Source organism: Tasmannia lanceolata, unplaced genomic scaffold (genome assembly GCF_043159265.1).
Source record: "Tasmannia lanceolata isolate RefF3 unplaced genomic scaffold, GAP_Taslan_0.1 ptg000044l, whole genome shotgun sequence".
NCBI lineage: Eukaryota > Viridiplantae > Streptophyta > Magnoliopsida > Canellales > Winteraceae > Tasmannia > Tasmannia lanceolata.
In genome coordinates, this window is record NW_027518721.1 from 24,447,490 (window position 1) to 24,462,607 (window position 15,118).

At 37.1% G+C, this 15,118-nt stretch overlaps 1 protein-coding gene across 1 annotated transcript; it reads left to right on the top strand.

The window, feature by feature from the left end:
- Positions 1-10,403: 10,403 nt before the first annotated feature.
- Positions 10,404-14,860, top strand: LOC143863297 (serine/threonine-protein kinase RIPK-like). Its single transcript, XM_077373987.1, has 5 exons — positions 10,404-10,990; positions 11,875-12,010; positions 13,063-13,199; positions 13,392-13,515; positions 14,035-14,860. Exons 1-5 carry the CDS (start codon positions 10,598-10,600, stop codon positions 14,601-14,603), a joined length of 1,359 nt encoding a protein of 452 aa, XP_077230102.1. The 5' UTR covers positions 10,404-10,597; the 3' UTR covers positions 14,604-14,860.
- Positions 14,861-15,118: the final 258 nt, after the last annotated feature.

The window sequence follows — 15,118 nt, forward strand, 5'->3', positions numbered from 1 at the left end:
TAATATTATATCTTTGTGTGGAATTTTTAGCCATTTAATCGTAGGGCTTGTATGTGGATTGCTGCTTGATTTTATTCTTAGCTATCCATTTGCAAGCCGTTGATGAAGGTTTGAGTCACAATAATAGTGTTAGGTACCCAACCAATATGCCAAAAGCTCTAGAGCAGATGGAACAAGTTAGGCTGAGCCCTTTAAACCTGTCCCATATCAAGCTGGGTCCACCAAGACCCATACCTAGGCGGGCCCCCACTCAGGGCCATAATATTCCACCATTCTTTCGCATTTGTCGTCCTGAGGGCCCACTCTTTGATGGCTTTCTCTTTGGCCTTTTTTTAGGTAGCCCTTTCAGCAGGTTGCCCCTTCCGCAGCGGCCTACTCTCTTATAACTTCACTCGGGCGGCTTTAACAATGGCTTTTTAGTAGGTAACCCGTTCCAAGTAGTCCTCTCCATAGATTGCCCCTCCTATAACTCTAACACGAGACGTGGTGACTGCTCGGATACCAAATGTTAGTACCTAACCAATACGCCAAAAGCTCAGAGGTGATGGAACACATTAGGCTAGGCCTTTTAAACCTGCCCCATGCCAGGCTTGGTCCCACCTAGGTATGCTGGGCCCACAAAGGGGGCCACTCGTGACGGTGGGAGTGTTGAAGTATAAATGATTAAATAGCAGCAACTTTGATAGCTTAAGCTTTTGGAGTAATTGGTTGTATGCCAAACAGTCATTTGCTAGGAATACATGCAGGGAAATAGGGCATGTTTGGCAACTACGAATTTTTTTTATGGATATTTGTTTACCCAGTATAAGAGAAGAGTATATTGAACTGGTTAGAGATAGATTTGAGAGGGAGATGAGTGAAGAGAGCAAGAGATAAAGTAGTGACTCCAAAACCAAATATTTGTTGGAGAATTTTGTTAAGAAATCTATCTTTAGGAATTTTCTGTTAATATTTAATATCAGATCTAACCATAATCAATCCAAATAAAAATAATTAAAATATATAGATCAAGAAAATGTTAGAAATAGCCTGTTTTAATGGATCGAGGCACGTTAGAAATGACGTTCTCTTTAGACTCAAAATGCCCTCGCCTGCACTGGGTTCACCAGCGTTTGGCTCCCAAGATTCAACCATCCTTCAGGGTCTCTTCCGTGCAGGAAATTGATCCCACGAACTCGTCAATCGCCCGTATCGCGAATAAAGTAAAAGATATAAAACTGAGAAAGACCAAAAAATGACATGCAAGGGGGTTTTCACATAAAACTCGTTGGTTGTGGAGATGATAGATTTCACTCTAAGAATAAGTTTTGCGTTCTCTTAAGAGGCATGAGAGAGAAACCCGTTATCGAAAATTAAGGGATTGGATTTTGGGAAACGTCTCCCAATTCCCAAAAATTCTCTCTAACATCTCCAAATCTCCTAAAATCTCTCCCAACCGTTTAACACCATTATTTCCAAAATATAAGGAAAGTTAAATAAAATAGAAACAATTAAAATCCTTTAAAATTTCTAAATTAGTTCCAACAATCCCCCACATGATTTAAAATTTTAAAATAAACAGGCAAGTGACTTTACTGTGCAATGGGCGTAGGTGTCTTCCGGACTTGAACCTACACTTAGTGTTAGTAAGATTCCATCTGAAGGAGCCGTAGTGAGCTAAGTCTTGAACTAGGTCCTTGAGTTCAAACTTCATCTTACCACACACACAGTATGGGCAATTACTTGAGTTCTTATCGGTTTTCCCATTTACGGTCATGAGCCCTTATCTTGTTTTCACGAGTGTCTTTAGGGAGTAGCCTAACTTCCCGTAGTAGCGACCTCACTACCACACTCACATAGGTGAGTGCTCCAAGGGTGCTCCGTGACCTACATCCTGCAGAATTTTGCCTTGGACTGATTAAAAGATAATAAACTCATCTTAAAACTGTCACAATAGTGAGCACTATCACCGTAGGAATGAGACTAGGGAATACCCCTCAAAATATTAAGTGCTTCTCCAAGCCACCCTGCAGCTTCGTTTTTACCCATTGAACCTCCTTCATAGGATCTCCAATCACATAGGTTGGGTTTCCGCTGCGGTGACTAACTTATGGGCTCAATCTCATTCCTCTCAATGATACATCACTAGCTTCTGAGCTAGTAAACCAAGTATATTGCTTTCAAACTTTATAAGGTCTAAAGCCATCACTCTTGAGAGAGTAATTTATTTTGCTAAAACACCTTTTCTTATTGTCAAACATATGTCCATCATCAATATTCATATGAACATAAAATATCAAGTTATCGAATTTCAAATACCCCCATTTGTATGAGTATTTACCCCCACATTTGAGCGGTTAGTGGACATCATAATTAGTTTTATTTGTACTAACGTGGAACCTCACTCAACTTACAAAACAATAAGCATTATTTCATGACAAAATAATTAAATGCATCTCAAACGAGTAATCTGATGTTTTGGGGGAACAAAATCGGAATACGCAGATTCTAATATAAGAGCATGGATGTTGATGGGCAATGTTTTGGGGGAACAAAATCGGAATACACAGATTCTAATATGAGAGCATGGATGTTGATGGGCAGTATTAACACAATAATTAAGAAAAAAAAATTAAGAGCTACTGGAAAACACATGTTAAATAAATGCCTTGAACTTCTAAAACATCATGAGGCTAACTGAGATGGTCTTGATTCCATTCCCAACAGGCATCCCATGAATAAATAGAATTATGGTTAACCTTTTCCTGATCTATATATTTTAATTATTTTTATTTTGATCGATTATGGTTAGATCTAATATTAAATATTAATAGAAAATTTCTAAAGATAGATTTCTTAACAAAATTCTCCAACAATTTTAGAGTCAAAACGCTCCCGTCTGCATTGGGTTCACCGTTGTTTGGGTATCTTCTGTGCAGGGAATTGATCCTACGAACTCGTCAATCGCCCGTATCGCAAACACAGTAAAAGATAAAAAAACTGAGAAAGACCAAAAAATGACATGCAAGGGGGTTTTCACATAAAACTTGTTGGTTGTGGAGATGATAGATTTCACTCTAAGAATAAGTTTTGCGCTCTCTTAACAGGCACGAGAGAGAAAACCGTTATCGAAAATTAAGGGATTGGATTTTGGGAAGCATCTCCCAATTCCCAAAAATTCTCTCTAACGTCTCCAAATCCCCTAAAATCTCTCCCAACCATTTCACACCATTATTTCCAAAATATAAGGAAAGTTAATAAAATAGAAACAATTAAAATGCTTTAAAATTTCTAAATCAGTTTCAACAATATTGGAATCAAAATTAAATGATAATTGGTTAGCTACGGACTCACAATCGGTTGTCATAATCTTAAACAAACACGACCCTTGTCGTTTTCTCAGTTGTTTTTTTCACTCTTTTCGACCATTTTCCCAACCTGTTTTTTGATTGATTTTGTCCCATTTCTCCTTCCTTATTTTACACTTGATTTTTCAGTCTTTCAATTTTTTTTTCATCTCATTGTTACTCGTGTTCTTCCTACTGATCATTTACATCATTCTTAATTTTGTCTTTCATCATACCAATTTGTCTCAACATATATTTAATCAAACTTAAGACTTTTCAGCTAAACTTCCTAAATAAAGATTCAGATTAGATTATATTACCAGACACTAGCTGGCAAAAAAGTCAAGTAAGTGCCTAATCTTTTGATCTGAAAGCACTAATCCAATTGCCTCTTTGATAAGTTATTGTGGAAATGCAGGCATGAAACTAGCATGCTCATGGGACCCACCATAAAGGTAGAAAATAGTTTTAATGTTGGGAAATTAAAATAAGAAGCCTTGCATCACATTATTCCATATGGAAAGATTTTCTTTTATAGGTAATCTATTCAACGGCTATGATCATCTGATGAATGAGGCTTTTAGCCATGGCAACTCCACAGCGGGGCCTACAAACTAAACAAATCTGAAATTCTGAATCATCCTAGCATCAGATTTTGAGCCGGAGAATGGAAGTAGTACATGCATATTCTTAAAACTCTTGAAATTCTTCATGTTTGGTGGTTTCCCAACGGGAGAAGGTAAAAGTTGTTGCGATTTGTTTCGTCACTTTTGACCAGAGAATCAAAGACATTTTGACAGTGGAAAGCAGCCTAAGAACCCAAAGTATCAAACCCATTTTTAATTTGTGGGCTATGGTTTTCATTTCATCATTTGATCAGCTTATGTTACATGTTAGATTTTGGGAAATGATATATTCGCCCCTCTTTCTTCCCTGTGATAGACCCTTGTAGTTAAAAAGAGTAGTCATAAATACACTAGAGGGGACTGTCCCAAATAAGAATAGGGAGTAGAAATATCACTTCCATATATTTTCCATTGAATTTTGAAGATCCAATATCCTAACATCCACAGAGACTATATAGTGTTACAAACCCGATTCTGTTCGTAACGGATTTGATCTTCTTAGAGGGAAGATCAGTCTTTTGATCCACTTCGAGGGAAGAATCAGTCCTCCTTTATGCACAAAATAGAATTTCTAGAATAAGTTTTCATCATTGCCTTCCAAAAGACTGAGTACATGCTATTTTTTTTTAAAACAAAACCTAACCTAGGTAACCCTTATCTCTAAGAGTCCTACCCAACCCAAAAAACTAAGAAAGCAATCTCGAGAAGCTACTGAATCAGAACTAATTTATTCCAATCCAAGTGGGACCCATAAGCATGTAACATATGGGTCTTCTCATGATGGCCTAAGGGATCAACGGTTCGATAGTTGGGTTCGAATCCTAACTTGTATAGTGATTGGAATTGGAGATCCATTTCCATTGTGCCAGAGTCAGTCGGAGAAAATGGCACAAAGTTATCAGTGGCTGATGTCATTCAGTTAATTAAGTTGTTAAAAGTTAATGGTTGATTTTGTGCAACGAAGCTCCAATGGGGAGGATAATTAACCACATCTTTCTTAAGTTAGATCTGACTATTTAGAAGAATTATTCAGAGAAAGAAGACTAGATTTTGACCGTCCATCTATCATCTCTTGTTCTAACCGTTATGATCATCCGGATCAGCAAAAGGTGGGTCCCCTACTACTTCCAATGTTATTCCCAGAATATCCCTACCCCTAAAAAGAATTTCACCCGTTTACCCTCCTCACTTGCCGCTCCACGTTTCAATCGTGAGTGCCAGCTAGGAACTTAGGAATATAACATGTAAAATGACGAAAATATCCCTTGTATTATACCGCGACAAAAAAACGACAGTGGAACCCGCAGGTTTCCCGCGTGATTTTAAAAAATGGACTTAAAATCCGGTAGAAGCTTCCATACAATAATTTATTTGGTTTTCTCGGTTGCTTCTTGGCATTCAAGACACATTATTTTAAAATCGGGGATGGTTTTGTCAAAATTTCGTTAGACATGGACGGTTAGGAAAGTTCAAGTTCTAGAAGATATCTTTGAAAGTTCATTTTTAATATTTTTTTTCCAAGTTTATCTGCTTTAAAATAATTTTATTTTAAAAATTTAGATCTTTTCCATATGAATAATTTTAAAAATTTAGATTTATAAAAGAGGAATTCTAGACTGAAGGGAGCCCTTGCAGAAAAGAGGTGAAATGGCTCCCCTATTAGCTTAGCTGCACATAATTATCATGCATTAATAACGGCTGAAAAGTTAAACATGATGGTGATGTGCAGGCAATGGGGGAGCCCTTTCACCTCTTTTTTGCAAGGGCTCCCTTCAGTCTAGACTTCCTCTTCATAAAATCGTTAACCATAAAAAAATATATTCTATGAAATATTTGTGATCAGCCTAAACGATGAAGACCAATTGTGGTTCACATAATCTATGTATCATTTGTCCAACTTTGATAATACCAAATGTTGTTGAAAAACAAAGCCTTCACCATTGAGTTGGAGGATCAAAGCCTTCACCTCTGTTTGGATGCCATTAATTCATTGGGAGATCTATATCCCAACGGTCAAAGGGGAGATTAAAGGAGAGATCTAAAGCAGATTAGTCAACGGGGAGATTAAGGGTGGAAGAAAGAAACATTGTTTGGTTTGTCTTGCAAATATTGAGGGGGTTTGGGATAAGGGCAAAAAGATCTCCCCAAGATCTTCTCCACAAATTTCTTTGATTTGAAGAAATTTGGAGAGAAGATCTCGAGTGCGCCACATCACCCAACCGTCGCCCGACAGTGCTAATGGTCAAAGACCTTAAAAGGCAACCAAACAATCTCAAGAAGATCTCAAGAAGACCCCTCAATCTCCTAAGTAATGCGTTTCAATAGCTCAAGTAAATCTTTATTATGTTAATATCATGTACAACAATGCGATACCACATCTATTAACAATGGGTTTTGCTATTTTCATGCACCCACACACATGTATCCTCCAACACATTTAATACTGGAGCAACGATTGTAGTCGAGATTTTATTTCCATAATTACAATTTCAACAAAAGAGGCTTGGGTTTGGTTTTTACAAAAATACCCCCACCATGACAAAATAACAAGAATACCCTTATCTCATAAAAGATAACGAAAATATCCCTATTTAAATCTCATGAAAAATGACAAAAATACTTATATCTCATAGAAAGTGTTAAATACACCTATCTCTTCGGAAAAAAAAAAAAAACTCATATATCATGGAAAATAAAAAGACCCTATCTCATAGAAAATGATCAAAGTACCACTCACTAATAAAAAATGACCAATACACTTATATCTCATAGAAAATAATAAAAAAGACCTATCTAATGCAAGACAATTTACATGGTGGACGGCTCTGCACTTACGTGCAACCCGAAGAAAATACTGGTGGCCGCATTTTTTTGGTGATCCAACCATTCATTTTGTTGGGCCCGGATTTTATTCTCTAATTCAGATCTAATTTTATTCTCTAATAAAATCTACTCCCTAGAATGATCTTAACCCTTTGATTTGAGAAGGTTTAAAATGGACACCGCAATATAAAAAAACTACATAGATCGGGGTTAGGATTGAAAAATATTTTCTGGGCACACCCCCAACAAATGAAAAAAATACGTGTGCCGACATTGTTTGGGTGGGTGATCCAACCATTCATTTGTTGGGCCCTAATGTAGATAGTGTGGGCCCGTAAAATCTTCTCCATAGAATGATCTTAACCCTTTGATTTGAGGAATTAAAAAAAATGCATAGATTGGAAGGTTAGGATCATCGATCCTATGAACAAAATACACTATCTCATAAAAATGACAAAATACACTATCTCATGAAAATGACAAAAATAAACTTATCTCATATAAAATAATAAAATATCTCAATCTCATGAAAAATAGGTTAAGGTACTTTGGCTATTATCTTTTATGACATAGGGGTATTCTTGTTATTTTCTCGTAATAAAAATGAAATTGTGGGAAACGGTTCTCTAGTAATAAATGTGTTTTGAGGATAAAAGTGTCGGTACATGAAAATAGGTGGTACTCGGTGATCGGGAGTGATTGAGAGTGATTTCATTCGTGAGATTGAGACAAACAAAAATTAATGACTTAAAAGACATCTTCAGGCTATGTTTGGCAGTCATGAAAGTTTTTTCCATCGAATATTAGTTTATCAAGTGGTGGGAGAGGGACAGGGGGTTGGAGACGTAAAGAATTGATAGTGCATGTGTGAGGAGAGAGCGAGAAGTGGCTGAAAAATAGGGAAAAGAAAAAACTCTATTCAAAATAGGTAAGCTAATTTTCCATAGAAAAAAATAATTCATGGTTGCTAAACATGGCCCAAGAACACCTTTTTCACCACACTCGTTCAAAGGGTTAGACTCATCTAATTTCCAAGTGACTTCTAGAGGGTGGATACCCTCTAAAAGTGGGCAAGTTGGCAAGTTGTGAAAACATTTTAGGAGATCAAAGGGAAGACCCAAGTCACCCAACGTGTAAGAAAAGGCTAAACATGTGACGGCTAAGAATAAGAAAAAGCTGGAGAATGTACAAAAAGAAAGAAAGGAAAATTAGAAAAAACTATACTACACAACCCTTTTCATTGGGCAAACTATGATGTAGGGCCACCACTAGCTCTGCCATGGGTCCCATCGTTATTTCCTTAGGAAAGACCAGCTGGCCAGCATTTGGTACATTTCTATTGAAATTTTGTTCCATAAAAAATTTCCCAAGTATTTTTAAGGAAAATTGCAAACCGATTAGACAGCGGAATTTTATTTTCTATGGAATATTTGTTTTTGGATAGAAAACTTTATTTTCCATAGTTATTTTCCCAAGTCCAAACGTCCCCCTCATTGGACAGACTATTACTGGGTCCCACCATTTGTCGCTCCAATGTACTGAAAATATTTATGTTTTTATATTCCAATTAAAACTAAAATTGTTATTAATATATATAAAAAAAATACCATTATAAAATTTAGTACCTAAAAATGGTGACTTTAGGGGAATTTTTCATCAACTAAAGTTTGAAAAACAATGGCAGACTACTACTTAGTGGGTCCCCCCTGTGGTCAATTATCACTCTGGAGTTGTGAAAAAATTGTGTTTTTATTTTCTAATTAAGTCTATAATCGTAATCAATATAAAAAATATTTAGATTAAAAAATTTAGTACCTTATAATTGCGACTTTAGAGCACTTTTTTCAACTTTGGAAAATGTTAAAGTTTTTATATTCTAATTAAAACTAAAATCGTAATATAAAAATAATAAGATTAAAAATTTTGTACCTAAAGATAGAGATTTTACAGCATTTTTTTCATCAACTAAAGTTTGATATTGTATTTAAGGACCTTTCAAAAATATTTTCTACGATGCAAACCTTTTACAATACCACATTTTGAGACAAATGACAGAGAAATTGCAGTTTGAGTCTGAATTTATGGGTAGGTGTCAGTTGTAACTTTTTTCCCACCCTCGAAGGGCGTCATACAGTCCAAAAGACTATTATACCCTAAGTTCTTTTAAGTTTTTTTCTACCTTTTCTTTGATGGATGTCTCCGCTGCTTTGTTAGTTGCGCCCCCTATTGGTAGAAACCATGGTTTTAAATTTTGACCAAAATCCGAAATTTCGGTCGAGACTGACTCCGAAACGGCCGAAACTTACCGAATTTCGGCAATTTCGGCAAAATTTGCAAAAAATATTAACTTTTTATTCCTATACCGAATTTCGGCCCAAAAAAATGACATTTCATGCCCCTTCACCGAATTTCGAGATTTCGGCAAATTTTTCTGTTTCGGTTATCCCCAAAATTCGGCTGAAACTGAAATTTAAAACCTTGGTAGAAACTACGAATGCCTTACCTCACGTACCATTGTTTGACATTGGAGACCATTGCTTGACATTGGAGGCCTGAATAGGATACTTCTATTGCCTGAGACCGAAGGTAAGTTATATATGTTAACCTTTTCTTCTCTATATAATCATCAAAGAAAATGATGAAGACTACAAGAAATCAGTGACGAATAGAGGCTCACATCCACTGACAATATGTTCAATGACACCAGAGATGGAGATCATAAGAACTAAGGGGTCGGGTTGGGCCGGGCTTTTCAAAACCCAAGCCCAACCCTGGATCACATTATCTTAGCCTAGGCCTGCCCTTATTGGCCCTGATTGGGTCGGGCCGCGATTGACCATAAGCTTGACCCTTAAAGTTGCGGCCCTAATAAAAGGGATTTTGAAAATCATTGGGGGCCGTGCCCCCTCCCAATGCCATACATGGCTCCACCCATGTATATATTGTGGCATATAGTGTGATCAAGGTCGGGCTAGCCAGAGGTATCAACCCTGAGCCTGATCCAACCTTGGCTCAGACCTACAAATTGAACCCAAGCCCTCCCTCAGGGTTGGAAAATCCAGCCCAGACCCCGTTCAGGCTTAGCGCGGGTCTAGGCTCACAATGCCAAACTTGCACCCCTATTAAGAACCTAGAAGAAGACACAAAGAAAACGTACAACATACAATCAGGCACATTTTCGACTTTTTTCTCGTACACCACCCTACGCGTGGAATATGATTTCAAGCTGCCAGTCACTTGTCATTTTGGAATTCAAAATCCAATTTACTCACCTTTTATCCCATATTTTTTAATTACTAAGTGATAAATATTTTGCAAATTAAAAATTTATAAGCAGAGAAATCATGCTTATTTCTTGCTATTGATGACCAAACAGCCTTATCATTCGCCAGCGAAGCTTGTCGGCCGCGGCTTTTCCTCTTTTCACCGTACCAACTCTCTCCTCTCAATTTTCTCTCCTTAAAATGGTCACCATAGATTTAAAAATAAAAAAACACGCTTAAGGGTATTTTCGTCCATAAAAAAGTCAAGGGAAAAACACGGTATTTCCACGGATTCCTTGAGAATTAGACCTTGCCCATAATAAAACAACAGTGGAAGACCGTCTGAACTGTTCTAGAAAAAGGAAGGTAATAAAAACAAAGAAAACTAAAAAAGAGTATGAAGAAGAAAACAAATTAGTATTTAGCAGAGTAGTTGGTGAAAGAGATATTGAATTATTGGGTCTTTCCCACCTCCTTTTAAGTCTTCTATACCCAAATCCCATTTTCACCACCTTTCATCAAATCCCACAAAAAAAAAAAAAAAAACAATCAAGAGAAGATGGTTCTGAAAATTTCATGGCGATCTCTTATTCCGGACTGCTTTCAAATCCAAAAAAGCCCATCATCTCGATCAGGGAGTAAGAAATTGGACCCTAAAAGAGTCTCGTTTCAGAGGCTCTCCTTCTCCGACCTTAGTAATCCGGCTTCACCTCTCTCTGTTGTTGAAGATCTTTCTCTCTCTCTCGTGGGCTCTAATCTCTATGCTTTTACCTTGGCGGAGTTGAAATTGATTACCCAGAATTTCTCTTCTAATAATTTTCTTGGGGAAGGTGGGTTCGGGCCTGTCCACAAAGGGTTCGTTGATGAAAAACTCCGGCCCGGTTTGAAGGCCCAGCACGTGGCCGTTAAGCTCTTGGACTTGGAAGGCAATCAAGGCCACAGAGAATGGCTGGTGAGTATCGATTTTGATTAGAAACTGATTTTTACACCCAACTAATTGTTTTCAAGTAATGCCCACATTTACATCTTTTATTTATAACTTCTCTGGTTTTTATCAAAATGCAAACTTGATAATACAATGGTTTGATAATTGTACTAACTTACCTTGTCTTTTTTTTTAAAATTGCCTTCTGACAGCTCTTTTGGGAATTGTGATAAAATTTGACAACTGGTTAACTTATAAAAGACAAGGTGATTTAGTGCAATTATAAAAACATGGTCGTGCCAATATCAGTGGCCTAAATCTAAGATGTTCTGGTTTTTCGAGGACATTATATTTCAATCCCCTGGTTTTGATAAATACACACTTTTCTCCCATTTTAATCTTCTTTCATTCGCAAACGTATTAGGGTTTTACATATGAGAAAACGGTTCCTACACGTATGTTTAAAATACAGTGGGGGCTACATTATTTGGGTGATCCAATCCATTCATTTTTAAGGCCCTCACATAGATAGGGGTCCACAAAAAATTAGATCCATAAGATCATCCTAACCATTCGACCTGTGGAGGCAAAAAATGGACTAATTTGTGAAGGTTTAAAGACATCCATTTTACCTCCACAAATCGTAGGGTTGGGATGATCCTATGGATCTGATTTTTTGTAGACACCCTATCTATGTGAGGGCCTTTAAAATGGCTTGGATCACCCAAACAATGTGGGCCCCCACTGTATTTTAAGCTAGTGTGTAGAGAACTCTCTACAAATCTGTGTAGGAACAAGATTAGGGTTTTACTTATTAGTTACACAAGATATCTGTCAAAATTAGGGTTTTTGCTTTTTCCCAATAGATGATGAAGGTTGATTTTGTAAGGGCATTTTGGGAAATTTTGCAGGCGGAGGTTCTATTTCTTGGGCAATTGAGGCACCCCCATCTTGTGAAATTGATCGGATATTGCTGTGAGGACGAACACAGGGTGCTCGTATATGAATTCATGGCCAAAGGGAGTTTAGAAAATCATCTTTTTAAAAGTAAGCAAATGACACCCATACATTTTAGAATTTTTCGCCCTGTTAATTTGTCTTATTTGAGTTGCTTTTACTTTGTTCACACATAGGACAAATTTACATGAGTCTCATGTCTAATTTTATGGTGGCTATTCTGGTTCCTAGCTTAAAATATTATTTGGAGCTTCAATGGGTTGTCCTATTGAATTGAAGCATCGAACAACTTATTGTTAATTGTACCCATGGTTTTAAATTTCGACCGAAATGCGAAATTTCGGTGGAGACCAACACCGAAATCGCCAAAAATCGAAACAGTCATTTATTTCGGTTGAAATTTCGTTTTTGCCCGAAATTTAAACCAAAAAACCTTTTTTTAATTATTATTTTAATATTTTACCAAAATTTAGACCAAAATTACTGAAATTTAATATTAAATAAAATATCCTTTTCTTTGTGGTACCGGATTTTGACCGAAATTTTGAAATTTCAACCGAAATTCCTGGGTCCAAAACCGAAATTTTAAACCTTGGTTGTACCTGCCTAATTTATGACCTCTATGCTAAAAAGATGGGTGGCATTATCAAAAGAAGTGGGTGGCAATGCGAGCTCCTCCTCTTAAGTTACTGTTCTCAAACATACGCCATTGTCAAACGGACCTGGTGTTGAGGGTATTTCAGTCATTTCGTTAGCAGTAATTTGACTTGTGAATAGGTAGGGCTGTTAGGAAGATCTCTGACACAAGTGTGTCTTCCTACCACCTCTCTTTGTTTTAAAAGCTACCCACTTTCTGTTTTAAAAACTCACACTTGTTTAAAAGCTGGCCATTTTCAACTCCGAAGACTTGAGAAATAGTCAAAAGAGTATAGAAATATTCCGAAGAGTTGTTTCCCCCAACTTAAAGCCTAACTTAGCTTTCCTTTGAATTGAGTATAATGCCAGTTTATTAAGTACCATTTGGATGGTCTAACACACACTTATAATTAAGAAGTTTTTACTTTTTAGTGTGATTATGCATTACTTGTTGATAATTTTCATTTAGTTGGAGAAGATTTTAATTAATTTCTTCACTAATGTAGGCTTTTCGGGTTCGTTGCCATGGTTGCCAAGACTAAAAATCGCAATTGAAGCTGCCAAGGGCCTTGCCTTCCTACACGAAGCGGAGAAACCCGTCATCTACCGCGATTTTAAGGCTTCAAACATCCTATTAGACTCAGTAAGCTTCTCCCATCCCATTATTCTAAAGCTTCATTATTTTTAATTTCGGTATCTTAATAAGTGATTTGAATACTGCTAAGGGATTTTCTCATAATTACTGAAAAATTCCCAAATCGATTGTTTTTGCTATATAATTTTGAAGAAGTCAACAATATGAAGTGATTAATGAATTTTGCCTCGTAACTTTCAGGATTATAGTGCAAAACTTTCGGATTTCGGGCTGGCAAAGGACGGCCCGGAAGGAGATAACACTCATGTATCCACACGGGTGATGGGAACACAAGGCTACGCTGCTCCAGAATATGTCATGACAGGTACATATAATTCGATTATTTAAATTACCCCCGAAGTGCACTTGCAATCCGTTCTTATTTTATAAAATTGTTATCTTAAAAAAAAAAAAACGATTATTTAACTTCTCTAACTGCCAGGTGACGAAAATTCTTCGATTCTTTAACCAACCCAATAATTGTTTAACTTCTATTATTGTAATCTATAAGGAATTAGTCCATCCTTGACTGACGTTGAAGTGTAAATGATTAAATGACACCAACTCTAACAGCTTAAGCTTTTGGAGTAATTGGTTGTTTCACATGGTATAGAGCTATTCCCTCAGTGTTGGGTTCTAAATCCAACAACTCCATGCTATTAAGAAAATCTATGGCCAACCCAAAAGAGGGGCCACGTGTACGACCAACCCAAGAAAAGAGGGGCCACACGTGAGAGGGAGTGTTTATATATAGATTATTAAATACACCAGCTCTAACAGTTCAAGCTGGTGTAGTAATTGGTTGTTTCACAGCTGAAACATAAAAATTGTGTATCATTTTCAGGGCATCTAACGGCGAAGAGCGATGTCTATAGCTTTGGGGTGGTCCTATTGGAGCTATTGACAGGACGGCGATCCATGGACAAGAGCCGTCCGAGCAGAGAGCAGAATCTTGTAGAATGGGCGAGGTCTAGTCTAAACGACACGCGGAAGCTCAATCGGATAATGGATCCACACCTTGAAGGCCAATTCTCTACCAAGGGTGCTCAGAAAGCAGCTGCATTGGCTTATCAATGTCTGAGCCACAATCCGAAATCCCGGCCTCTGATGAGCTCCATTGTTGAAACTTTGGAGTCTATTCAAGATTTGAAAGACATACCTATTGGAAGCTTTGTCTATATAGTACCAGCTGAAAATAACAAGGATGAAGATGATGAAAAAAAGGAGACCACTAAAAATAATGGTCACCACTACCACCACAATGGTCACAGACGTCGCCAGACCCGTGCGACCCGTTCGCTGAGGTCCCCAAATGGTGTGTTATTCTCGAGCTTTTCCGACTCCGCTCTTTACAAGAATTTAGGCAATGGTTTATACAAGAATAGTCTGGGGCAGAGACAGAGGGTGGCTTAGGTTCATGATTTGCACACACATTGTACATATAAATTTTAAATGTTTGTAGAGGCAACCCAATTCATATGATTGTCTGCACATAACTGCAAAGGCCCAGAAGCTCTCTAGTGAGGAATTCTTTCTCAAAAATTTCCAATATTCTCTAATTAAAGAATGTTCTGGTCTGATAACCAGCCATTGTTTTAGAGAAGAGGATTATAATAGATAGAAGTGGAGTGTATTTAAAAGGGTTGAAATAAAATGGGCAGTTGATATTATGCGAATGGCATTACAATCAATCTTTAATTTTAGATTATAATATGAAAATGTATGGTTCTGAAAAGGGTTCACTTGCATCTTCTTGAGAACTTCATTTGTTTCAGTTGAGTGATTCAGCATTTCAAACCAGGTCTTAAACACTATTTGAGACATTCGAAACCTTAAATTTGCCAAATGTATACAATCATCCTCCTTCAAATCTTAAGACAAGAAGCACAGTCCTGTCTAATTAAATAAGATCACATCTAAAATATTTA

Coding starts and splice junctions, on each gene's coding strand:
- LOC143863297 (XM_077373987.1), top strand. CDS start 10,598: ATGGTTCTGAAAATTTCATGGCGATCTCTTATTCCGGACTGCTTTCAA. Junction 10,991..11,874: donor AAGGCCACAGAGAATGGCTG/GTGAGTATCGAT, acceptor GAAATTTTGCAG/GCGGAGGTTCTATTTCTTGG. Junction 13,200..13,391: donor CAAACATCCTATTAGACTCA/GTAAGCTTCTCC, acceptor CGTAACTTTCAG/GATTATAGTGCAAAACTTTC.